The 26678-nt window shown below is 48.6% G+C and overlaps 1 protein-coding gene across 6 annotated transcripts; it reads right to left on the bottom strand.

The window, feature by feature from the left end:
- Positions 1 to 137: 137 nt before the first annotated feature.
- On the bottom strand, positions 138 to 23036 carry wdr62 (WD repeat domain 62). 6 transcript variants are annotated; one of them, XM_019367744.2, is made up of 34 exons: positions 22716 to 23036; positions 22065 to 22156; positions 19048 to 19110; positions 18893 to 18950; positions 18068 to 18235; positions 17399 to 17536; positions 17129 to 17311; positions 16627 to 16787; positions 16346 to 16535; positions 13642 to 13773; positions 13411 to 13565; positions 13243 to 13334; positions 12847 to 12972; positions 12679 to 12749; positions 12313 to 12434; positions 11631 to 11706; positions 11435 to 11546; positions 11284 to 11347; positions 11099 to 11206; positions 10922 to 11016; positions 9286 to 9338; positions 8969 to 9193; positions 8677 to 8750; positions 8441 to 8598; positions 7852 to 7965; positions 7666 to 7777; positions 7454 to 7526; positions 7043 to 7142; positions 4692 to 4817; positions 4123 to 4402; positions 2896 to 3089; positions 1921 to 2010; positions 683 to 780; positions 138 to 485 (listed from the first exon to the last, which is right to left on the bottom strand). In XM_019367744.2, exons 1-34 carry the CDS (start codon positions 22818 to 22820, stop codon positions 261 to 263), a joined length of 4233 nt encoding a protein of 1410 aa, XP_019223289.1. In that variant the 5' UTR covers positions 22821 to 23036; the 3' UTR covers positions 138 to 260. The 6 variants fall into 6 exon arrangements, with proteins under 6 accessions (XP_019223289.1, XP_019223290.1, XP_019223288.1 ...); XM_019367745.2 differs by having other exon boundaries at positions 8677 to 8752; positions 8968 to 9193; positions 16346 to 16532; XM_019367743.2 differs by having other exon boundaries at positions 7046 to 7142; positions 8677 to 8752; positions 8968 to 9193; positions 22716 to 23035.
- Positions 23037 to 26678: the final 3642 nt, after the last annotated feature.

Raw genomic sequence — 26678 nt, 5'->3', positions numbered from 1 at the left:
TTGATGTGATGTCATCAATCTTCACATCCTTTTGCTTTCATGTTTATTTCTGACCGTCATGTGTGATCTGACACATCATTAGCCCTGTTTTAAAAAGTTCTGTATGAATAAAGTTGGATTGAAACAGTGACCACAGCTAAAGTAAAAACAGCGTTTATTAGGAAACATGAAGTATTTACAGACACTGACTGTGATTCACACTCAGACACACAGACATAAGGTGCACGCAGTTTAATACTGATTTAAAATCCACCATTGGCTCACACACGCTTCATTTTCTCCTCCACCATCTGCAGCAGCCGCTCAGAATACGTCTCCAGCAGAGACGCCGTCCTGCTGTCCTCCAGCTGACCGCAGGGGGCGCCACCGCCGCCGCCCGACTCCCGCAGCACCTCCTGCATGTCAGAGCGAACTACGTCAAACGCCTCCAGCATCGCCGACGACACCTGGAGACATTGCCGTGAGCCAGAGAGCGTCGCGCCCAGCTGCAACACAAAAAACAAAGAAAACATGAGGCGGACACTAACAGACAAACACAAACACATGTGTGACGCTTTAAATTTCATTTTCTTTCAATGATTCAGAAAAACGACAAAAGAAGAAGAAAAAATGTGATGATTTAAAGAAAAGAGACTATTTTACGTCAACATTGATATCCTAATAAAAATGTGTGAAGAAAAACCTTCTGGTAAAGATGGACGGCTCGTCTCGCTGTCTCCCTCAGCTCGGCGGCGACCTGCAGACACTGCACGCTCACCGACTCTTCGTCTCCTCCCGAACCTGCACACAAACGTCTGTTCTTACAGCCTGAAGCAGAAACATGGCGCCAATGTTAGAATAGGCTGTATTCTTTCTAACAGCCAGCAGGGGGCGATGTAACGGACAGTTCTGAGAGAAAATGTCGACGAGTTTGTGGCTCAGTAACTAATTTCAGAATTTTAGTTGTGCATTTTGTCAGAAATTTGTGGAACAGAAATTATCCAAGTCTATTTCTATTCTTTATAAAACAAGAGATGCTTTGAATAAGAACTGCCTTTATTTATTGTATATTTCCCTTTGTTTGCCTTATATGACCTATTGTGCAGAAATTTGGGGGAACACATACAAAACATATTTGGATTCAATATTTAAATTGCAAAAAAGAGCTATTAGAATAATAAATAAAGTTGGATATAGGGAGTCCACCAACCAGTTTTTTGTAGGATCATCTATGTTAAAATTCATGGACATTATATATTCTAAAACTTTAGAAATGATATTTCGAGTGATGAAAAAGAATGTTCCAATTTGTATTTTAAGTATGTTTCAACTAAGAGGTGGAAAATACGATTTGAGGGGGTCTTATGTGTTTGAAATACCTAAAGTGAGAACCAATGTTAAGTATAGATGTGTGTCAGTTTGGGGAGTGAGATTATGGACTGGACTTAATGATGAACTGAAGATGTGTTTTTCTTTGTCATTTTTCAGGAAGATTTTAAAAATTTGTATCATACAGGGTTATAGAAATTTGGTTTGATGAATAATTTTGTGTTGATTTAATTTATTGATTTATCATTGATTTCTTTTCAAACTGTTATGTAACTTATTTATCAATGCTATTTATTTTCTTGGTTAAGGATTTGATTATTCCTATGGGGGTAAGTGATAGGATAATTATAAGCCACAAGGCTTCAGCCTATTTCATTTCAAAGAATTATCCGGGGCATGCTCATTGGCTAACGGTCTGTCAATCACAAAGTGTTAGTCAATGAGTATTTGGTTTCACAGTAAGGCCCGCCTCCCGACATGGCAAAAGGGCAGTGTCTCGAAATCAGCAGAAGAGATCACGGCAGCTACGGCCTCTGTGGACCTGAAGAGGGCGCTACGCAGCGATCCAAGCAGCAGCAGCATCACCACAACTTTACCGAAAAATACCTTTACCTGTGTGAATGGGGCAGAGCCTCTCTTCTAGAGGGGAGGAGGATGAGGTGGGTGGAGCAGAGAGCAGCGAATCAGCTGATAGAGAAACATCTGGAAATGAGACCAAAAAAAATGTGATCAGAGCAGCAGGCGTCTGAGGTCAGAGGTCATTTAAAACAAATGAGTTATATAAAATTATAATGACAATTATTTTAGGAGAAAAGATAAAAGGGTAAAAATGTTGCTGTAAATCTTACAATATCAGAAAGAAAATATATATCAGAAGTTTCCATCCAGGACCATAAATGTGAGCCTGGAATGACTGTAGAGTATACAGCTTTAAATGTATTTACATACAGTCAGACCAATGAATGGTGCTTAAGTATTTTAACTGGACAAAGTTAAGGCTAAAACTGGTGCAGCTTATAAAGGATTTGTGTGACGGCACTCCTGGGACTGACCAATACTCAGAACAGTGAGAAAGTCCAGGGAACATCGTAAAGGTCTAAGAAGGACAACTGCAGATTTGTACAAGTTAGGAAGGTCTTTAGGAGTCGTTTCTGAACAGCTGCAGACTCCAGGACATTTGTATGCAAGTTATTCTGATGTTTCAACACTTTGGATCTTCTTCCAGATGTTGGCAAACTGTCACCCTCCAATGAGAGGAAACTGGGTAGGATGTTCAGGGACAAGCCTGCAGACAGGGGACACCCAGTTTTACATCATCATGGACTGAGAGGATGCTGACCCAGAAACAAGCCCCTGCTCTAACATCAACACCTGCAAGCTCGACTGAAATTTGCAGCTGCCCACATGGATGAGTCAGATACTTCTGGAGAAAAGACTGATGGTCAAAGAACGCGTTCATACCAGGAAAGTAACCATTTTAAATTCATTCTGCCAAGAGGAGCAGTTACAGTTACACCAGAAGCTTCTTGATGTCTGCATCTGTTTGAGGTGCAGCTAACTGTGTGCGTGCGTGCGTGCGTGCGTTACCTGGATCAGCTGTCGTTCTCGTCTCCGACGGTCTTCGATCTTCCTCCTTCATGGAGGCAGGGCACGGAATGACCTCACAGGTGGTGGGTGTTGCCACAGGGGTCTGGATTAGAGTCTCCTCTGTGCTGCTGACACTACACCTGTCGACTATGAGCTGTGACATCACCTGAGTGGGCATGGTCCAAACCTGCAGGCTTACAGAGGGTTTGCCGAGGTCGATAATTTGCATTTTTACCATAAAGAAACCAAATAAACAACAAAACAGAGAGTGAGAGCATGAATGTCTGTGACATCTATTCCAGATGTTGAACGTCTACTCTCACTGAACAGATGCATACACTCTCCAGACACTTTATTAGGTACAGCCTGCTAGGATGCAGCTGGACTCCTTTTTTTCTTCAGAGCTGCTTTAATTCTTTGGGGTTCTGCAAACAAGCTGCTGGAAGCATTCCTGAGATTTTGGTCCGCGTGACATCACCACATGGCTGCTGCAGATTTGTGTTTTGAGTCGTGGAGCGGTGACCTGCTGAAGACGGCGCACTGTGATCATAAAGACAGCAGCAGCACGCCACCAGCAGCCTGACCCGCTGACTCTACCATCTCACTGCTGCAGCAGAAACGAGGCAGACCAGTGTCGCCGAGGGTCATTAACACCACCCAAAACATCACTGGCTGCCCTCTCACACCCCTCGAGGCCATCGCCATCCTCCTGTCTCAGGAACACCAGGGCCATCACAGGTGAGCACTTATACCCCGCCCACCACCTGTTTGACCCTCTGCCCTCTGATCAGTGCCTCAGGTCAGTCAGGTCCCACACCTCCAGACTCACTAACAGCTTCTTCGCCCCACACCCCACCTACCCACCTGAGCCATGGTCTGTGTGACCTTCATCACTCAGGCCATGTGTGCCTTTCTCCTATGTCTGAATACATCTCACCTGTGTTTCACTGTACTTGTACAACACCAATAAAGGACTATTCTAGTCTATTCCAGCTGTTGAACAGCAGCTTCCACAGCTGTTTTATGGACTTCTATAAGTCTTTATTCATGTGGTAATAAGTGTGAAATAAAGTGATTTTAGAGCTCGTGTCCTGTGAGTCCTCCCCTCTGCTTTAATGTGTACATGTGTGAGAAATGAGTCACCCTAAGCCAGGACTACATCAGTTGATGGAAAACGTTCAGTAAAGACAGGAAAGCCCAGCTGGTGTGTGGGGGACCGGGGGGTACCTGCTGGTCTGGTCCTGGTGGTTGTCAGGTTTGCTGTCCTGTCTAGCAGAGAGCAGGGTGGAGGCTGGAGGCTGGCAGTCTGCTGGAGAGGGGAGGTTCTCTTTGTTCTCCTCCAGCGTGGGTGTGGAGGAGGGCACGGAGGTGGAACCCAGAGGGTCCCGGCTCAGTTTGGCCCTGGAGCTGGCTGTGGTTCCCAGGTATCTGAGCTGAAGAGCCGACGGCTGGTCCGCCGCCTCCTCGCTGCAGCTGTTTTGGGCCTTGATGGTCCTGGAGGTCATGTCTGATTGGTTAGAAGATAGCAGAATGTAAGCAAGCTTCAATCAGAGCACGAAGTTGTGTCCCTGAGCGCCGTTCAGATAAGATCGTTTCACAAACGGTCGCTCGATTCTGTGAAGATTATTGATGAGGACAGTTACAGCCAGGCTTCAGATACAACCTCATGTGAACACACCGTCTGTGACCTTTGACCCCTAAACATTCTCACCACCACAACCATGATTTGCTGCACAAAGAAAAGCTGGAAGACGCCACACAAACACCCGGGTGCCCACAGCAGCGTGCAGACACACCTCCTAACGTCTTTCTGCACAGGACGACCAGCGCGGTGTTTCTTCTGCGGGGTGTGCTGCGGTGCTGGGGCTGATGGGAAATTGGGCAGGAAGCTCTTCTACGGAGGGCGGATTGTCGGCAGCTTGCTGTGAGCACACAAACACACGGTTTTGATTTTGTGAGGTGTGCGGAGTCCTTCAGGGAGACGTCCTGGAGCCTCTCTCGCTTCTCTTACTGCTATTTTTTAACTGTTACAGCACAGGAAGTGTTGGAGGTGCGGTTTTTAGGCGTGCGAGTGAGCTTCCTCTGCTTAACCACAAGTGTGTTAACTTTTATCAAATAAATGAGAGAAGAAAGAGACATGACGAAGCTCCGGCACGGCGCTGCAGTGAGTGCGCCTGAAACACTGAACGTGACGCCGCTCAGCTCCAGCCGAGCTCTCCATCCTTACGGTCAGTTTTAGGTCCACACGTACCCGGGTATTTTTGAAAACGCAGATTTTTCTATGCGTTTGCACCTTTCGTCCACACGTAAACGGCGTTTTCAGTCACTGAAAACGGAGAATTTTAAAAACGCCTGCCAGGGTGGAGATTCTTGAAAACTCCGTTTTTGCATTTACGTGTGGACGAGGAAAACAGAGTCAAAGGTGTGCGCCTTTTTTGACGCCACACTGTGCGCCACGTTATTGTTTCGGTGAAATGAATTTCTACGATGGTGGACAAAATACTGTTAATTTTACTCTCTGAAGTGTTTAAATGCTTACATACACACACAGTTACTGTCCCTCCACACAGGACTCTTTTCTGCTTCTATGCGCCATCTTTGTTTACTCTGTCCCACCTAGACTTCTGATTGGCCAACATTTCTACCCGGTTAGGAATATATCGCCACCTGCTGCTTTGGCATGTTCCTAGCAGCGTTTCCCTTCATTTTTTCGTTTACGTGTGGACGGGATTATTTTTTTTAAAAACAAAAACGGAAAATCTCGGTTTTCAAAAATACCCGTGTACGTGTGGACGTAGCCTTAATCTTGATTACTAACGTGATTAAACATCATCCGTGATTATTTCCAGCTTTACCTCCAGATCAGACCGCGGCCTCTGGTCAGCCAAAGTGGGCAGTGTTGGTCCTAAAAATGCCGTTTACACTCATTTTCAGCTAACTTTGCTTTTAATTCACATGAAATATTTTAATTTTTGAAACAAAACTGATTTTAAAAGTGTTATTCTGAACTCTAAACAAGTTTAGATTAAACACAAAATAAAAAGAGCTTTGCAGCATCAAAAGTCGAACCATCACATCCAGCTCATTTCATTTTCAGACTGGAGACTAAAATGTAATCTGTAATAAACCTCTGCCTGCCTTCGACACCGTTCCACCTCTCTGCACAGCCCTGTGTGTGCGTCTGCAGGACCATCCTCACTAAAGCAGAGCAAAGAGGAAGCGTCAGAGAATATCAGCAGCAAACGTGCACACGTTATCTGATGTACACTCACATCCTGCTCAACCACAAACCTCCGAGTCGGACGAGCTGAGACTCTAAACCTCGTCTGAGAACGCCGTAGCACAAGCCTTCAGAGGGGCTTTGGGCGATATGAGAAAGTGGCAACAGTGCTTTTAGAAATAAAAACAAAACACGCCTCTTTCTATTAAACTGTAGATGAACTCAGGTCATGACCTGCACTGTACCAAATTACCACCAGAGGGCAGTCTCTCCTGGGAGCTCAGCTCCATCATCACTTTTCTGTTTTTATTCTTTAGTTCAGCAGAACTGAAACTTTATTTGAACTTTTATGCAGATGTGTCAGCTGTTGTCTGTTCTACTCTTTGGTCATCACTTTCTTCCAACAAGAAATTTAACTTTATATTATCCAAATCAAAACTAATAAACCTGAAAATTTGGTCTTAAGATTTGACAAAATCCGTATTTAAGTTTAACTAGAAAAGTAAGATGAATTTATGTTTTTGATTTCTTCCATTTTTCAGCTGAAAACGATCAAAATCAGACTCGGTGAGTGTGATAATGTCAGGAGTCCATATCTGTTGTTGGTCCCTGTCAGGTTATTTTACCAAATTTCATAAAGTTCAGTAAAACAACTGTATGAATGATTCAGGTCCGAGTTCTCCATCCACTGCTCTTTAATTGGCCGTCGCCATGGTGAACCCTGTCATTACTCACAGCTGTTAGTTTGTTGAAGCCGCTTCCTGAAACATGGCGACTGCGAGGACCAATCAGCTGTTTGGGAACAAAATGAGGAGCGTGTGCCGTCGTCATCTCTGACAGACGTTTTTAGTCATCGAGCCAGAAACACAGAATGTGACTGAGCTGCTGTGACAGCTGACATTTCTCATGCTTTCACAGGAAACTCACCTCCTCCTCTTTCTCCTGCTCCTGCTGCTCCTCCTCCTCCTCTGTTCTCTCCCTGAGTCAGCCCGGCTGAGGAGACGTCACTGCTCGACTCCGAGTTCACCTGAAAAACAAGTTTCCTCTTTAACGTTACAAACCTCGGACGTGGCCACTCTCAGGCACACCCCGACAGGTCAGAGGTCGTGTCCACAGCTCATGCCATGTTCCGGTAGCATCAAGTTGGAGGTGGGGCTCTGGAAACGCCCACATGCATGTAAACTAACTATCGACTGTCCCGTGTCATTATTTGTTGCCTGAAAATGCTGTAAAAATCAATTTGTTTTGTAACTGATTGAAATCCAAGACAAGCGCGGAGCGGAGGCGCCACCCCTCATGTGGACACGCCCCTTGCATTACAGGCTTGTGTGTGTTTACCGATGTGGTGCTGATGTTGCTCTCCTCAGAGATCCTGGTTGGGACGGAAACGGGTGGCGGAGCTCGGCTCGCCCTGAAACAGCAGCAGAGACAAGATGGACACGAAGTCACGTAGGAGTCAAAAGTGACGGAGGTGAGTGTCGTGTTACAACCAGTAAGTGACCCTGCAGGTCAAGGGTCACGGCTTCACTGAGGATTGTGGGTAAGCTGACCTGATTCTGTCCTGGAAGCGGGACAGGAAGCGCGTGGAGATGCTGAGTCGGGGGTTCAGGAAGTGCTTTTCATCTGGAGGCTGCAGAGTCTTCAGGTCTGTGTCAAACTTCTCTGGAAGGTCAAAGGTCATGTTAGCAGCTCAGTAACCGTCAGAGGATGGCGATGATGAAGATATTGGTCTTTACCTTCGCTCAGACCGGAGGCCAGAGTCTCAAAGTGGTTCTTCAGAGAGTTTCTGTCCTCGTCGTCCTCCAAACCCAAACTGCCCACTGAGCTGCCCTGACTCAGGGAGTCGGTGTCTGAAACAGAAAGGGCGGAGCTCGCGATGACATCAGTGATGACACATGGTGGGAAACAGAGGAAGGAGCGCCTCTTATCACTTATTTTGAGTTCTGATTGTCCTGTTAACTTGCTGTAACAGATTGGATGCTTTTATTCTGAAAATATGACAAAACTAATCATTTTAAAGCATCCTTCTAAATTCTATAACTGATGACTTTACCTCAGTGGGTTCCTTTATTGTGAAAACCCCTCGATCGTAGGTTTAAACATGTTTAACACTTTCTAACCAAGTGAAGGATTTTATCATTTAAACCTGACACTTAATTCCTCCACATTCCTAGGCCTGAGGGACTTTTATTTTGAAAAGCATCCAAGGATTCCTTAATCTGATATTGTTCTGTGGGCTTTTATTTTGACACTGACCCCTGGAGGAGTGAGGCTCTGTTTTGAGCTTCCTGTAAAGTTTTGGTTTTTTTAAGGTTAAACTCTGACCCGGGTCGTGCTGCTGCTCCAGACTTCCTGCTGATCCCTCAGAACAGGCGGAATCCGGACTCAGCTGAGTGCGCCATACAGGCTCCTCCCCTTGACCTCTGACCTCCAGCTGGCTCAGTGACTGCTGTGGAACGGAAACACCCTCCACCTCAAACTCGCTGAAGACAAACATTGGAGCGTTTCAGAAACAGACTTCATGAAAAGATCATCATCATCATCATCATCACCACCCTCACCTTTCAGGGGTGGCTGTGGTGTTGCTAGGATACAGGATGAAGGTGTTCTGCTCTCTGCCTGCTGTCTGCAGCACCTGAACATCACAGTCAGTCAGACTCCGCCCACATTTCAGCCACCACACCCTCATTAACCAATTACTCAAACTTCAAGCTTTGGCCATCTTGACATGAAGAAGCCACGCCCACCAGCATCAAAGGTGGTCATTGTTGCGATTTACAGTCCCAAAAAAAAAAAAAAAAAAAAAAAAAAAATCAATATTAATATTCATTGATCCAGCAGCCTGTTCCTTACCTCCTCCTCCTCCTCCTCCAGCAGACACTCCAGACTCTGAGGGTGGAAATCCTCCTCCTCTTCCTCCTCCTCATCGTCATCCTCCTCCTCCCCCTGGCTCTTGTTGGGACTTGGAGAGAAGTTGGAGCAGAAGGTCAAAGGGTTCATCTGCTCCGCCCACCGACTGCGCACTTGACGAGGCTCGCTCTCCGACTGGATGGTGGAGGAGGCTCCACCCTGTCCTTGCTGAACACACACAGACACAGACAGTCTATTGGGTGGTCGATCATCATCTGTGAGCAGATTGATGAGCTGAGGGTTAGAGGGCGGAGACTGACCAGCTTCTTGAACCACAGGGGGAGCTTCCCGTTGGTCTGAAGCAGCGGAGCGTCTGAAACAAACAAGTTCGATCAGGACAGAAAAGACTCATAGTTTTGGTTCTGGATCACGGCTGATTCACAGAAACACTGGAACTTTAGCACAAATGCTTCCTCCGGGCTGGCAGGGCTCAGTCTAAGGTCTGAAGCTGTGAATCACCACAGTGAAGCTGAGCTTAGGAAGCCAAACTCCTGTCTGAGCCTGAGGGAGCACTTTCAGCTCCTGAAACAGACCTGCAGCTTTCAGCGAGTAACTGAGCACACTCACAGATATGACTCACAGCAGGAAGTAGCAAGCCGGTGCACATGTCATCAGGAATCGCCTGACCGATGTGGGATCTGCACCTTGTGCAAACAGTCCAATCTTTGGACCGTCTCAGGTTTTACGTCACTTCGGTTTCACTTTCAGACCCGACCTGAGGAGAGGCAGCAGAGATGCTGAGGCAGCCTATAAGGGGAGGACTGAGGCCCACTACAGTGGCAACCATACACAGCAGGTGTGAAAGGGTCTGCACCCACTTGAAGGCCAGCAACAGCACGACGTTAGAGGCTGTGCTTGCAGAGTAGCAGAACTGTTTGTCCACCTCAAAGCGTGTGAAGCTGCACCTGGAACACCGGAGTGCAGCAGCTCTGCTCACCTGGTGCAGGAGCGTGAGGCGAGCAGAGCCTCTTGAACAACATCATCATTATCATCATGCCTCCATTGTTACAGCGCTCCACACTAACATCTCCCAACAAGAAGAACAGGGGCGTAGTGCTAGGCTGCTCTTCGTCGGCTTCAGCACGATGCTCCTGCACTGACAGTAAAACTGCAGGATGCGGCTTCCTCTCACCACCTGCTGCTGGACCAGAGACTTTGTGTCCGTGCACAGAAAGTCAGAGTGGGTCCCCATCTTTCCACAGCCTCTAGCCTTGGTCAGCTCTCCACAGGGCTGTGTGCCAAGCCCTCTACTGTAATCGTCACACACACACACACCTGTCAGTACAACGACATCGGCGTGGTGGGGCTCATCTCCAGTCCCAAAGAGACGGCATACAGGGAAGAGGTCTGAAGGTGGTGGTGTGGTGTGCAGACATCCTGGTGCTTAACAGCTCCAACACCAAAGAGCTGATCGCTGATTTCAGGAGGAGGAAGTCCGACCTGCAACTCATCTGCATCAACGGAGAGTGCGTGGGGAGGGTGCCCAGCTGCAACTTCCTGTGTGTGCACATGGACGCAGACTTCCAGTGAAGGTCCAACACAGAGGTTTCTTGTGCGTGGTCCACCATGGCCCACAAAATTATTGGAATCTCCCGTTTGTCCCTGAAGAACCGCTGTAACAGCTGCCGTCTCCAAAGGGCACGACACGCAGCAGCGAGGGCGAGGAGATGTATTTGTACGTCCTGCAGAGGGCTGCTGCCCTGTGCAGGAGCCTCAGGAGCAGCTTCCACAGCAGCAGCACAGACTGTATTTATTCTATGCTGTGTGTGCGATACATGTGTGTGCGCTTTAGCACTGATGTGTGTCAGAACCACAGCTTCACTGTAAACACAACAAAGAGTAAAGCTGTTTGTTTTGCTGGACTGGAGAAACCGCGCTCAGTTAACTCGTCCTCACCAGGACACGGGTCCAGCCTGCAGGGAGTCCTCCGCTCCTCCTCCTCCTCCATCTGAGGCAGCTGAGAGGAGGGCACCGTGATGAAGGTCTCCCTCCTGAAAAACGCCATAAAGCAGAACGGGAATTAAACCTGACATTTTCTGCACCTTCTGCAGCGTCCAATTGCATCTCGCTTACCTGATGTTTGGCTTTTTGTGGTTTTCAGGTGCAGCGGTCAGCCTGACACCCCGCCTCTTCCTCATGGTGCTGGTCATCTGAGCGTCCAGCCGCCACACAAACACACAGCTACACAAAGCAAAGAGTCAGTCAAAGCTTTCCTGCACATCAGTCTGAGCAGCGTGTCATCCGGCCGCTGAGCTCACCTGTCTCCTGACACCGTGATCAGGTGTCTGCAGTCCTGACTGAACCTGATGCAGGTGACCAGCTCTGAGGAGACAACGCAGCAGAGACACGCTTAGCTGACAATTTAAAACTCCTCAAAGAAACAAGCGTGAAGCTCGGGGATTCGCTCACCTGAATGGCCGAAGAGCGTGGCGACGCACTCTCCTGACTCGTAGTCAAAGATGGTGATGTTTTTGTCGGAGCAGCTGGTGGCGAAGAAGGAGCCTGATGGATCCATCTGAACCTGCAGCTCCGATTGAGACAGATCATTTCAGCTGCTTCCACGAGAGACACCGATAACCCGCAATCATTAACCCCACCCCCTCACCTTCAACAGGGCCCCCTCATCGCTGGACGAGCCTTTCAGACACTTCTTCAATTTTCCTGTTTCCACGTTGTAGACCCTGAGACACACACACACACACACACACACACACACACACACACACTTTTGAACCCGTGGCTTCATGCGCACTACAGCGGTGTTCAGGATGGTACCGAGACAACATCCCGCACAGTAACAACACACGTCAGCCTCTGATGATGTTCAACAAACGCCAACAAAACACAAAGATCTGCTGCTTCAGCACCAGAGCCAAACACACACCGTCGAGTGCGACCAAGATTAGAGACGAGCGCCCGATGATGACAACGAGTTCCACCGAGCGCCGCTGGTTACACCCTGTGTGACGGGATGGAAAAGCTGCTGTTTGAAAGCTCGACTGAAGTTACAACATCCCTGACAGGAAGCTGCAGCAAGCCTCTGCTTCTGTAGACTTGACAGCTGGACTCGCAGCGATAAAACACGCCGTTTTTATTCTAACGTCAGAAAGGTCATGCTGCCAATCTTCGAAATACCAGATTACTTCCCTGCAATAAGAACACACACCGGGATTTTCCAGGGAGAGAAACCTTGAAGGAGGAATCAGAATCATCTTTACTTGGCTTTATCAGCTGATATCCGCCCACATGACTAGCGGATAGCTGTGACTACGCTCAGAATTTCTCACCTGACATTTCGGTCCTGACAGGCGACGGCGACGTGCGTCCGGCTCGAGTCCAGGTCCATGTCGTACAGAGTCGTTTTCTCCACCACGTGATGACTCCTGGAGAACTGCAGGCCCTCCGAAGTCTGGACCACAACGAGTCGTCCCGGAGCAGGGAATCATGGGAAACAGACGGTGTCACCAATCAGCAGGTGAACAAAAGCAGTCAGGAGTTTAACCGAAAAATTTGACTTTTCAGAAAACACCAGAAACAGAACAGGGGGGACAAACGAAGCTCAGAACACAAAATCAACCAAGACTAAGAAAGACTTCGATGAATCGACCAATCAGAAAGTGGATCATCTGCACACGTGCACGAGGAAGTCTCACCTGCTCAGCTGTCTGGAAGTAGATGCTCTTGTCGGCTCCACAGCTCACGAGTCGAACCTCCGGGCTCTCACCTACAGCACAGGTAACAAAGTGATATCGCCGTGAGAACACCGGTGCACAGCTGCGTATGGGATGAAGGGTGGTGTCCTGTGGGCAGAACTGCAGTACCTGTGAACTTGACGGCAGTGATGGAGGCCGAGTGGTCGTTCAGGGTCTGCTCCAGGCTGTAGTTCCTCTCCAGGTCGAAGACGTGGATGAGTCGGTCTCTGCTGGCCGACGCCAACAGCTTCACACCTGAAACGCCACAAATCGCATCACTCAGGACTCAGGAGCCGCGCCACCCCCACAGAACCACACCCAGCCAGCCGGGCTGAGGGTCTCTGATGGGCGGAGTCAAAGACAAATGCGCCGAGGTTTAGATTACTCTGAGGTGCTGCTGATCTGCAGCTTCACATCCTCGCCGACTGACGCTTTTCTGAAGCCTTCAAATTTAAACGTTAGCTTAAAAGCAGACCGAGAACGATGGCGTGTAGAACACTCGCCGCGTGTCCCAGGACGTCCTACCTGTGGAGATCGGGGAGAACTCCAGACACAGCACCTCCGAGTCGTGAGCCTCGATCTTCACCAGCTCGTCCAGGAACTGCAGCCCGAAGACCCTGAACACAGAGACGGAAACGAGTCAGCCGACCTCGTCCGCATCCGCCAAGCTAACCGAGTGCGCTCGGGTCTCACCGCAGGTTTCCGCAGCGGTCTCCGGCCGCCAGGTGCCGTCCGTCCGGGCTGATGCAGAGCACTTTGATCCCCGCCTTCCCGTCACCCCCCGCTGCCTCCCCCTCTGCCTGCAGGTGCTGCGTGTTCTCTCCCACGTACAAGATCCTCAGCAGGTCCTGGGTGCAGACAGGAAGTCATCAGAGACGGACAAACAAAGAGTGTACTTTGGCTTTGTTACTGCGTCAGGCTCACATTGCTGTAGAGGTTTGTGTGTGCGCCGGGGGGGTCGGCGTGCCACAGTCTGATGGTGTTATCGGACGAGCAGGTGAGGAAGGACGATGGAGGCAGGCAGGCCTGCGCCGGCTCCGGCAGCTCCGGGTACACCTGAACAAAGTACAACGAGACCCAGACTACTTCAAACTGCTCTCAGCTAAACCACCAGTACCTCTGGGATTAAAGTAATCCTCAGGAACACTTCTGATACTATGGTGATATTTCTCTTAGTACTGGAAGTATCTGTGGTGGTACAGTGTTGTTCCTGGTATTATTTTATAGAACATAAAAATATTATACCGTATTTTCAGCACTATAAGGCGCACTTAAAATGCTTTAACTGTCTCAAAAATCGACAGTGCGCCTTATGTATGAATGAGCTACGAAGCCGCACCGCTTGATGGATTGTCGGAGCATTACGGCTACCGTAGTCAGGAGCCTCTCGGAAGTCCGTACCGTAGTCGGTCTCGGAGTCATCTGGGTCCTAAACTCCGTCAGTTTCAGGTCCCAAAGTCAAACAAACACTGCGGCATCACTGAGAGTTACAAACTGTCTAAATTCTTTCATCTTTAATAAAATGATCAGCGTTGCTGCTTTACCAGGTGTAACAATTAAGTTTAACATCCAGGCATCCATGAAAACAGGATTTATGAAGTTTAACAGAGTTAGAAGTTAGCAGGAAGTTAGCTCGCTAGCTTCCACCTAAACATGATATAGCATGTTCTGACAGAGATTTCTGAAACATTCAAACGTACAGCTCTGCTATCACTTCCAACATAAATGAAGACAGAAAACTAAACAGCAGTGACGTTTGTAGGTAGAGCTGGGCGATAAAACGATAACGATATGTATTGCGAAATTAATTTTTCTATCGAGAAAAAGTTAACTATTGCGATAGACCTCATCTCTCTTGTCCTCTTATAAAAAAAGAAAGGAAAAAAAGAACAGTCAATCCAAATTAAGTAGCGCAGAGCCGAACCAATCACAGCTGCAGCGTCATGTCACGTGACTTGTTACGTACAGCACAAGTGCCAAGGCGCACATGTGTATTTGTTTTTGCAGCCGTGCAGCCCGGGTAATGGAGGAAATGAGATGCCGACTAGAGAAAAATCAACCGAGAGCGTGAGCGAAGGTTACCGAAGAAAAAACAGATGATGGTTCCAATGCCGGAGAGCTTGTCGAACGGAAGGGCCACAGAAGTTCCGTAGTGTGAAGGTATTTCGGCTATTTCAAGTCTGACAAAAAACAGAGTAGCGCGCACTGTAAATTGTGCCGAAAGCAAGTCTGGAAATACAATAAAGCGGTGCATGCTCAGTCTCTGACTGAAAGCGCTGATTCGTCATTCGGCTTTTGTCAGACTAAAGTCACTGTTAAAACTGTTTGAAAAGCTAAGCTATACAACAAGGAGAGATTGAGAATTTCCTTTTAGTTCTCAGTTTATTTGATATTGACAAAAGTTAGTCAATTTTGTCTGTTCTTCTGTAAAACAAACTAAGATTTATTTTTAGAATTAATATTTTGTTTCTAAGTGGAATTGACAATTTAGTCTGTTTTGTTTGTTCTGTTTTGAAACTTAAACGCTTTAGCGGCTGCCTTTTGTGTAGTTTGCAATATTTGCCTTTATTTATCTGAAACTGAAGTCTCATGTTCCTTAAGTACATCTACCCTGTTGAACTTATTATGGGAAATAAATATTTTAATTAAAACAAGCTGCTAATTATTTCACATTTTACTTGTGAGCAACGGCACATTTAAATCTTACAAATATAGTTATTTGGCTTATATCGTGATATATATCGTTATCGCCTGAAATGAAAAAAACATCGTGATATGAAAAAATCTTATATCGCCCAGCTCTACTTGTAGGGTTACTGAAGTTGGGCTAGCTGGTATATAATGATGTGCTACGTGATCGCTAGCGACACAGCTATGTTAGCATAACATAAACACAGTGAAGCTGGAGGATGAATGCTAACTTTTTTCCACTCGATAAAAGTTAACGTGAGGGTTCCCGATGGTTAGGGACAAATGCAATCGCATGGCAGGATGCTGTAAACGGACCAAACTTCAGTCAGGAGAACAACTGAGATAATCCATCCACAATACCAGGTTAGTCATTAATATACTGCAGCAACATGGGAATAGAGCAGCTGTGATAGAATACAGCATTAATGAATCAATGATACAGAAGTGGAGGAAGCAAGAAGAATGAGTTGAATAAAGTTTGATTTATCTGACTGTTTTGTTTCGCTTAATGCGCCTTATAATCCAAAAAAATACGGTAATAACTGTGGTATTTATGGCTTTCCTGACAGTATTTTAGCAGTATGTGCAGTAATGTTCTGGTTTGATTTCCATCCATCATAGTATTCTGGAAACATTCATGTATTTCTGGCTCTCCCAGCAGTATTTGTAGCACTTCTGGCTGTACAGGCAGTACACTTCTTAGTAGTTTCAGGAGTATTATTTCATATACTGAAGGAACATAACTAGCAGTTTTTTGCCTCTCATTGGAGTATTGTTGGGCCTACTTGCAGTATTTACACAACAGCTTCTATAGTATTTCTGGCTCTGTGAATAGTACTTGCAGCAGTATCCCTGCGTTTCTGGGTAGTAATTATGGGAACATTTCTAGCAGTACTTCGTGCAGTATTTCTTGTAGTACTTGTGGTGTTACACCGACCTCGACGCTCCACACACAGCCGCTGTGGTACAGGGCGGAGTACAGCTTCCTGGCGTTCTTCACGTCCTTGACGTCCCACACATACAGGCTGTGGTCGTTGTACACGCAGGTCAGGTGTCTGGCAGCGGGGTCAAAGGTCAGAGCCAGCGTGTCTGGGTACCGAGAACCTGGGCTGGCAGGTAGCAGGCTTCTGTGGAACAGAGTGAGCAATGAGGAGAGTTCTGCTGTAGTAACTGTACACGTTTGGAGCACGTTTTGGGCTTCGTTTGCAGTATTTGTACCCGTGCTGCCCGCTCTGAGCGAGGTCAACTCCCAGGCGGTGCGGCCGGTGCAGCGTGGTGACATACTGCAGGTTGGACGGGCCGAACACTCGGATGACGCCGTCAGCGCAGCCGCAATAAACGAAACTCTCACTGACCGCCAGACAGCTCGCCGACGATGTCTGTGAAGGAGAAGAGCGGCTCAGAGAGGAGCGTCCGGGCGCCGTCACACCTCGGTCAGCTTCAGTCATGTATAAATATCAAATATACCCGCCTTTTAACTGTGACTTAGGACCGCGCTTCAAAGCTGTCGTCTCTGAGAACGCTTCCTGTCACATGACTCACAGTTCTTCACTTATTTTAATCACGATGTTTCTGATTCCTCATGTTTACTCATTAGACATAAATAGTAGCACTGAAAGTACATTTGGTAGTATTTTGTAATACAAATTGTGCCTACAGGTGCGCTGTCTAATCACACAGGTGCGCATATTCAAGTGAGATGTGGGCGGAGCTTGCCGACCTTCAGGTTGACCCAGGCCTCCAGGTGTCGGCTGCTGTTGAACAGACACAGCAGGCCGGAGCTGGTGATGCAGTAGGTGTTGGACGCCGTGCGGCCCCGCCCGCACGCCAACCCGCAGAACACGCTGTTCTTGTGGTCACCTAGCAACCCCGAACGGCCAATCAAAGGCACCGTGCTGTTCACCTGTGCGGAAGGAGAAATCAGGTGAGCAGTGACTTCAGATGAAGGCGAGAGCGGCCGTGATCGGCCGATGGGACGTCAGGCGGGTACCCGTCGTTCTTTGGAGGCGTCCAGGTACCAGAACTTGACATGGCGGTTTCCCGCTGTGACGAAGTAGCTGCTGTCCTGGGAGAAGGAGACGGCAAACACTCGGCTCGACACTTTGTTGGAGGCGATGATGGAACCTTTCTGAAAAGCAAGAGAATGGCGGCCGTCACAAACGTTCCTCAGATTTACTCACCTCACACGCCCACACTGACGTCCCGCTTTGATTAAAACTTCATTATTTCTCAGGTGTAGCTGGTTTTATTGGGCTTGTGTTTAATGTTCTGGCTGCTGTGACACATGAACATGCTCTGATCCTGTCAGCTGAGCAGGAGCGCTGCTGTCCCACAAAACAGATATTACAGATACTGCAGTATTCACACAAACAGTCTGATCTGTAATTTACATGTGATGATTCTGATGGATCAGCTGACCCACGGCAGGCAGAGGCGTCCTGTGATGAAGTCAGGCACACGGCTGCTCAACAGGAAACCCATCTCTCCTGCTTCATAAGTCTGAGCATCGCCGCCTTCATCATCGGGGTTTTTACTGAGGAGGCCGAATTTTTACACCCTGCTGTGACACACGCGCACACCTCGACTCTGCCCTCTGGTGGCTGGTTTAGTTCATGACCAGGTGAGCAGTGTGTGTGTGTGTGTGTGTGTGTTTTCTCACCTTCCAGTCCCACACGCTCACAGTCATGTCATGCTGGTAACCCACAGAGACGATGTAGGAGCTGTTGGAGGAGAACGCCACGCAGGAAATGCCGTACTTGTGACACTGAACCTCAGCCACCTGACCTCCATCCAGCTCCCAGACCCGCACGCAGGGCATGTGACCGCTCTGAGAGAGAAGGACAGGTAACAGGTGTGACACGTGTTTGTGCCTGACAGATAACCTTCTGTGAGGAGGAGGCTCATTTCTTTGCTTCCTGCTTTGAATAAACAGCTCGTGGAGCTCGAACGTTTAATCATGTGACAGAGACCAAACGCACGATGCTCAAAACATCAACCGACTGCACAAAAATGTCTCTGGCGGGAGTCCTCGGATTCAGGAGGAACGCCCCAGTGTTGCAGCTCTTTGTCCACCAGAGGACGCAAGTACCGGCCTGACGAGTCTACGTGTGCTCGTGTTTTGTGCATCAGCCGGCTGATTCTCCAGCTAGCGCCCGTGGGCCGTCTCCGATTACTTTTACGGACAGACTAAAGGTGCAGCAAAGGGTGGAGGGTGTGTGGCTCCGCCTTTCACAGCACACGTGGCTCTGTTGGCTTCATCAAGTGTGAGAATTAGACAGAAAAGGGCGGAGGTGCCCCTCCAGGCTGGGAACAGCTCCTGTACATCGGAACCAGGACGCCCAGGGCCCGCTCCTGTCAGGCGGTCCCAGGACACGCATCTCCGTGAACACCGGGAGCTTCACCGGCTCCACGCCTGAGTTACCTGCACGGCGTCTTCATGTTAGGGGGACGTAGGACGGGCAGAGGCAGGTGTGTAGGTTCTTACCTCACCGGTGACCAGGTGCTTCCCATCGTGAGAGAAGGCCAACGCACTGAAGGGTTTCCTGAAACACACAACACAGGTCAACACTTCTGTCCTGAGCAACACGCCCAAAGATCACTTGACCCTGAGGGTCCACCCCGAGCTCAGGGTCAGCGTACCTGGAGGCGCTGATGATGTGACTCTGTTTGTTCTTCTTCGGGTGAAGCAGCACGACGACACACCTGCAACACACAAACAGGTTCACTGGGGTGAAGGACACCATCTGCTGCCAGCGCCATCGCCCAGGTCACGTGATGAACTCCACGAGTTTCACCACAAACAGCAAAACTGTCGTTAGAGCAGGGCGATATGACCAAAAATATTTATCACGATATACATTTGAAAATTTGCGATAACGATATAATTGACACGAGACAAAATACTTTACAACTCCACAACTTTATTAGAGAAAAAAAAAAAAATCAATGTATTTTCACTTAAACAAGCAGCTGTTTTTTATGTGCATTAAAGTTATATAAAAATTAACAGTGTAAATGCAAATTCCTCGCTGACAGTTTAACCAAAAGGCATTTCCAGTGGAAACTGGCCGACATATCCTCAGCATAACCATGTATAATATCCACAAAACTTAAAAAGAGGTTATACACACACAGTACGGTAATATTATGTTGAAGCACAGTACGTATCACTCCGCCAGGCTCCTGCCTGCGATAGCCGTAATGCTCCGACAATCCATCAAGCGGTGCGGCTTCGTAGCTTAGCAAAGTTGTACTAAAATGTTTGACAGATTTTCGAGCGCCGTGTGTCACATAAAATCGTTTCAAGGTCAGTAAACACAACCAGAGTTCATACATAAGGCACACGGGATTATAAGGGGCACTGACGATTTTCAGAAAAATCAAAGGATTGATTTTAAGTGATCCGTATTTTCCAAACAACACGGTAATAACGACGCCCGCTAGCATGCTCTAACATAAATAGTGCTTTGTTGTGTATCTGACGGACGAAAGCTAAACCAGTTCCACACCACTGAAGTTGCAGCATTTTTACAAACCAATTCTGGTTCATCTGTTTCATTTAACAATCTGCTTTCGCCCTTCTCATTCTGCGTCGCCGCCATGTGCGTATGAAAACAAAGGCACTGCGCATGCGCGTTTTACCCACATTCTATTGCGATATTTCATTTTCCTATCGTTGCCCAACATTATACCGGTATTACCGTGAACGGTATGATATGGCCCAGCCCTAACTATCGTAAAGACATTTTTAAAATGGGCCATTTCATGGACTTAGTTAGCAACACGCTACAGCAACCACAGCTAGTCACGCTCATCCCACCGAGGCAGATGTGAAGCAGGAACGCAGTGACAGAGGAGGAGAAAACAAACGCAGGCCGATCGGCGCCACCGGCCGACAGCGAGTACAGTTCCATCCTCCTTTTCTGTCTCACACAGTTTGAGTCGTGCAGTCCTGGAGGGTCAAACACTGAAGCAACTAAACACCACAAATACAAATAAAGTCGACTCAGTGAATAGACCCACACTTTATACAAGACACGACGTCAGAGTCCCCATTGGTGTATCTGTTAGTATTTTGACCCTTTAACAGCCTTAAATTTGAAGTCAGAAGTCAACCAGAGACTCAAGAGGATGCACCTTTGATACAAGGACAGTTACAAACAGGTGTAGTTTCATCAGTTTACAGACTTTTAGACCTGTCTGAGCTCTGACTGCTTCGTGCTCCTTCTATTCTGTTGGGGGCGGATCGCTGTGGACGCGTCTGCTGGTTTCAGCTAACGTGTGTGTTACAAGAAGAGAACAACCATGGAAGCAGTAAGTGTTCCTGCACATTTATCAGGTCAGCTGGAATACAGCCCCGGTTCTCCCGGTTCCCCGTTTAATCAGCCCGATTCGTGTTTGTAAAAAGTGGAAGTGCTTTCAAACCGCTGCAGAAAAGAAGAAATAAAGTTGGTCCAAAGAATCAATACTTCCTATTGATTACCCAGGAAAGATCAATGCTTTAGCTCAGATATAGTAAGCACACGCTGGACTATTGAATGAAAACACCATCACGCTGACTTTGGCCCACGTGGCACAACGTGTGACATCAGCATACCTGCAGAGAGCTCGTTACCCGTCTGCCACACTCAAGATCTTACTTCACTTAAAATGTGTGATTTCAGATCAGAGGGCAGCGGAGCGTCAGTGAAGAAACAACCAGACTAATCTTTGATACCGATCTGAAGTCAGCTCTATGATAAACCTGAAGTTATCTGCATAAGTTAACTGTGAGTTTACAGTCTGATGAAGGCAGGTCACCATGGTAACTGATGCCACATACCTAACATGGCCCGGGCCGGGGGCATGTTAGGTATGCGTGTGAGCTAACACAAGTCTGTTAGCACACACAGTCCACGTCTCTGATTGGCCACCTGCTGCCGACACGCTCAGAGCCAGACTGATAAACCACCTTTACGTGACTGCCGATGCCAGGAAAGAACAGAACAATATCCTGGATATGCTGAACCTGCTCCGACGTGCAGTATCCGAGTGTTACAGCCATCCATGTTTCATGTGGACAGTTGCAATGAACAATAAGTTACTGAACCTGAGATAAATCAGCACCAGCACCCACACCCACACGTGCTACACAGAAAGGAAGTTCAAGGATCACAGCAGGTTTCCCTTTAACTTCTTTATTCTCCACCTGTCTGTGTGAAAACTTGCAGGTCAGAGGTTTAAGGACGCCAACGAGCTCTGCTGCTGCTCGCTGTGTGTCAGAGACAAAGCGGCTCCACCAGAAACGCCACCAGCATCGTCCTGACGTCTGCTGTGGCTGACTGAGACTGCTCACACCGAATCTGTGATCGGTGTGACAAAGACTGTGGGTACTGTAACAGCCTCTTTGTTTCAGTGACCTCAGAGGTTTTTTTCCATCTCTCAATAGGCTGCTGACAGCAGCAAAAACTGCTCATTACTGAGGTTGGCTTCACAGGTGGAAACCTCACTGGCCTGAACCGTCCAGCAGCTCAGCCATCAACCTGCCCAACATACTCTCCATCAGTCATGTTAAACCCAACCCAAAACCTGGGGTTAAACCCTGAAGTTTACTCCCGAAACCCCGAATCCTGTTTTACAGCACAGAGCTCTGGTGGCTTAAAGGAGGCGGGACTTACCCTGCAGGGTAGGCAATGATTCCTGTGTTGGGGTCAGATGTCAAACCACTGCTGCTGGCTGTGCTGATACCCAAGACTTTCTCCAAACAGACCTGAAACAATAACACACCACACAAGTCCATTTAAAAATCTCATGATTTAACCGTGCACACAGGTCGTTTCCACTGACATAAGCAGAGGCCTCCAGCTCACACAGAACAACAGTGCACACTAAAAATACAGAGACAGCTAAAACCAGAGTCATCTAAGTGAAACTTGTTTTTCAGCAGATGAAAACTGATCTCAGGAACATTAGCAATCAGCTGCTGTGGGATTAGAGCACGCTGTTTACATGAATCTGTGCCTAAAATAAACTTTTAAGAGAGTTTGTGTTCACTCTCCTTCAGCATGGAGTCTGTGTGAGGAGGAGACCGCCTCTTCCTCGGTCTGTTGTCTAAACTTTAGCCTGTGGCTGTAGCTGCTGTAACTTCGCAGCGATTTAAACTCCGCATGTTCAAACTTTTCACTTCCGTAATAATAAACAGGGTCTTAGCCTCCAGACCTCTCGGGTGCTGTTGATACTGGCTGTAAGCTAAACCGAGCTCCTCGCTAAAACTCTCACAGCTAACGGGACTGTGAGGCTAGCAGTTAGCCTGTTAGCTGAGTCTGTACCCGGCTGCTGGAAATCCTCTTCCCCTGGCTCTGTCTGCTCTTCCTCCCGGCTGGTTGCTTCCTCTTCGCGGGGTTGGCCGAACCGCAGTCCGCTCCCTCTGCCATGACAGCAGAGGTACTTGACACTTTAACAAAGTTAATAGAAATACTCGGGCTGATATCAGTCTAAACACCGCAGCGTGGGTCCATAAACGTCCCACAAAGAAAGTTTCTCCGCGGGTGATGAACTGCTGACAGCCGCCTGCGTCGTATAAACTGTGGCTACAGGAAACCTGACACTTTTGTCTGCGGCGGGACTCCGGTTTAAACCAAGCCCCGCCCACAAAACAGAGAACCAGCCAATGGACAGCGGAGGCGTTGAAATCCTGCCTAACGTCGCCAAACGAGCCAATCAACAATCCGTACCGTCGCTATCATTATTATTATTAGTATTATTAACATAGCAATAACAATAGTGACTAGAATAAAATAGAAATATCCTTTACTGTCCCTCATTGGGGAAATTCACATGTTCCAGCAGTGACAGGCAGCTGGAGCACGACGGTTCACACAAAAGTAAAGAATCTAAAATAAAAAACAACAAATAAGAAATAAGAGAATGCAGAGGGCAACTTTACAACATAAGAAGAAAAAAGGAATACTGTACAGTTATTAAAAATAGCATAGACTCAAAGAAATGTGCAGCTGATTAGGATCATTCTTTAAAAGATGTCAAAAAGTTGCTGTGAAAAATGTGCTTAAAAACATCAACAATGACAGAGTGCTTACAGAAAATGGAGAAACTGTGCAAATAACAGCAGGATGTTTGTTGGGAGCAGTGATGGTTATAAAGTCTAACGGCTGCTGGGAGGAACGGCCTGCCATAACGCTCCTTTGTCCCATGGACGCAGCAGTCTGTGACTGAAGGAGCTCTCCAGTTCTGCCACAGCTTCGTGCGTAGGGGTGGAGACACCGTCCAAGCGTTCTTTTCTCTCCTACCACCTGCACTGGGTCGAGGGGGCATCCTAGCCAGTGTTGGTCAAGTTACTTGAAAAAAGTAATTCATAACTAATTATTGATTACTTCTCCAAAAAGTAATCCCATTACTTTACTGATTACTTATTTTCAAAATTAGTTACTTAGTTACTTTTCAAAAACATGATACACAACCTGAATACGTAATAAAGCAACAGACCTTTCAGCCCAATTCTACTTCTTCTGCATAATCCATCATATAAAACTACGGAGCACCTCTGATGACATGGTCCAAAAAATAAATAAATTGTGGCCACAAAATACTACTTCGTGGGCACGAAATGCTAATTTGTGGGCACGAAAGACTTGATCGATAACCGTGATCCTTCCCAGGCACTTGCAGTTGGTTGACAATAAAATCTATCGCGGCGTCCAGGTCGTACTTATGTCTGTAAAGCAACTGGGCTCTCAATATTGTGGCATGCAGAGGAATCTCAACAAAGAAGCTCACAGAGAGATTGAGCTTGCAGTTCAACCCCAAACTGGTAGGGGGAGCTCTTTATTAAAACACACACACGTACCACACCGTGCTACAGAGGGTCAACAACCACAAGCCTGAACTCACTCATGGCACCACATTCTTTCACCAACAATAACTGTCACTGAAATCACACTGCAGCATAAACACAACATTCAAGGTAACAGTTAAAAGTAATGTAAACATAAGCAATAAAACAAGAACATGAAAACAGCAGCACATGTCCCAAGGCATGATGGGAGAGAACCAGCCGCTCCCCAACACGCCACACAGCCCCCACCTGAGTGGTTAGCTGTCCCCAGCAACCGGCACGTCCATAGCAAAGTCTCTGAGGTGTTGGGGAAGGCGACGGCGTCGTTGAGGACGTTCCGTGGGTCCCCCAGCCGCCTCTGAGGCCAGGTTGGGGGCCTGCAGTTGAAGCTGGGACCCTGGCTCCTCCCTGGGTGGACTCAAGGGCTGATAGGGTGCCAGGCGATCACGATGGAGTACGACCACCCTGTTCCGTTTGACCAGCCGCACCCTGTAGACCACATCGGACAGCCTCTCGAGAACAGTGCAGGGTCCAACCCACTGGCTCATCAGTTTGGGGGAAAGCCCTTTCTTCCTCTCTGGGCTGTAGACCCACACATGCTGACCTGGCAAGAGTCCTTCACCCTTGCAGCGGGTATCATAAGCTCGCTTCTGCCGGGAGCCTGCATCTCGGAGAGCCTGCCTGGTCAACTGGTGCACCTCCCGTAGCCGGGCGAGGAGGTTGTGGAGGTAGCCCAACCCGGGGTCCCCGCACACTTCCGGCTCGGGGGGGGACCCAAACACCAAGTCCACTGGGGTCCGAAGCTCATGACCGAACATCAAGGCCGCCGGAGTGCACTTAGTAGATTTCTGGACTGCAGAACGGTAGGCCATTAGGACCAGGGGAAGGTGTTGATCCCAGTCACGCTGCTGGCGGGAGGTCAGGATAGCAAGCTGGGTGGCCAGGGTGTGGTTGAAGCGTTCCACCAACCCATCGCTTTGGGGGTGCAGTGGCGTCGTCCGGGTCTTCCTGATACCCAGCCGCTGACAGACCTCCTTGAACACCGCAGCCTCAAAATTCCGGCCCTGGTCGCTGTGCAGTTCCTCTGGTACCCCGAACCGGCAGAACATCTCGTTGACCAGACGCTCAGCAGTGGTAACAGCACTCTGGTCAGGGACTGCATAGGCCTCAGGCCACTTAGTGAAGTAGTCCATGGCAACCAGGACATAGCGGTTCCCCTGGTCCGTGGTGGGGAAGGGCCCCAGGATGTCCACACCAACCCGCTCCATGGGAGCCCCCACCTGATACTGCTGCAAGGGGGCATGAGAGCGTTGGGAAGGCCCTTTCTGAGCCGTGCAGGCATCGCACCGATGGACATGGAGCTCTACGTCCTGGCGACACCCGGGCCAGTAGAACCGAGACCGAAGTCGCCGCAGAGTCTTGGTAACTCCAAAGTGTCCTGCCCCCGCCACACCATGGACCAGCTGGAGGACCCTGGACCGCAACTGTTGAGGTACCAAGAGCTGGAAGACCTCACGGTGACCCCCGGGAGCCTGCCAGCGCCGATAGAGGAGGCCGTTTCGGCTTGTGAGGTTGGCCCATTGGGAGTAGAGAGCCTTGGTCTCGAGGTCCAGTGCAGATACTTCTGGCCATGATGGTCTCTGACCGGCCCCAATCCAACACTGAACCCGGGAAAGGGCAGGGTCTTGGTTCTGGTCGTGTTGCAGCCGTTGGGGATCCATGGCCTCCAGACCCTCGGTATCCCCTGCGGTGGACTGGACCTGAAGACTGCTACAATGCCCACCCGGAACAGAGTCATTCTCATGGCCGCCCTGTGGCGACGCGATCACTGAAGTCATGCCCTCCCGGTCCTCCAAGCGTTGGCAGTACCTGCACTGTTTTTCCTCACAAGGGCGTCGGGAGAGGGCGTCTGCATTGGTGTGGAGACGTCCCGCCCGGTGACGAACCTCAAAGTGGTAATCTTGCAACGTCTCCAACCACCGGGCTAGCTGTCCCTCCAGTTCTTTAAAGCTGAGCAGCCAAGTGAGGGACGCATGGTCTGTGCGCAGGAGGAACTTCTTCCCGTAGAGGTAGGGTCTGAAATGGCGGAGACCCAGGATGATGGCCAGCAGCTCTCGACGGGTGACACAATAGTTCCTCTCCGGTCTGCTGAGGGAACGGCTGTAGTAGGAGATGACCCGCTCCCCCTCAGGGCCTTCCTGCGACAGTACAGCCCCCACACCCGTGTTGCTGGCATCGGTGTCCACGACAAAAGGAAGCTGCAGGTCTGGGTAGGCTAGCACCGGTGCCTCAACCAGTGCAGATCGGAGCCGATCAAATGCCACGGCACAGTCCTCACTCCAGTGGAACTCCCGGCCCTTCTGTGTGAGCTGGTGCAGGGGGCTTGCAATGGTAGCAAAGTCCTTGACGAAACGCCGGTAGTATGATGCCAGGCCAAGGA

Source organism: Oreochromis niloticus, linkage group LG14 (assembly GCF_001858045.2).
Source record: "Oreochromis niloticus isolate F11D_XX linkage group LG14, O_niloticus_UMD_NMBU, whole genome shotgun sequence".
In the NCBI taxonomy this organism is placed as follows: Eukaryota; Metazoa; Chordata; class Actinopteri; order Cichliformes; family Cichlidae; genus Oreochromis; species Oreochromis niloticus.
Note: the sequence above shows the minus strand (reverse complement) of the source record. Positions and strands in the feature narration are given on the sequence as shown.

What these genes read in the sequence shown, in the direction of transcription:
- wdr62 (XM_019367744.2), bottom strand. Translation starts at nt 22,820, where the DNA reads ATGGCAGAGGGAGCGGACTGCGGTTCGGCCAACCCCGCGAAGAGGAAG. An exon ending in ACTTCCAGACAGCTGAGCAG is followed by an intron (nt 12,435 to 12,678) that starts GTGAGACTTCCT and finishes GTTGTGGTCCAG; the next exon opens with ACTTCGGAGGGCCTGCAGTT. An exon ending in TGTCAGGACCGAAATGTCAG is followed by an intron (nt 11,707 to 12,312) that starts GTGAGAAATTCT and finishes TGTGTGTCTCAG; the next exon opens with GGTCTACAACGTGGAAACAG.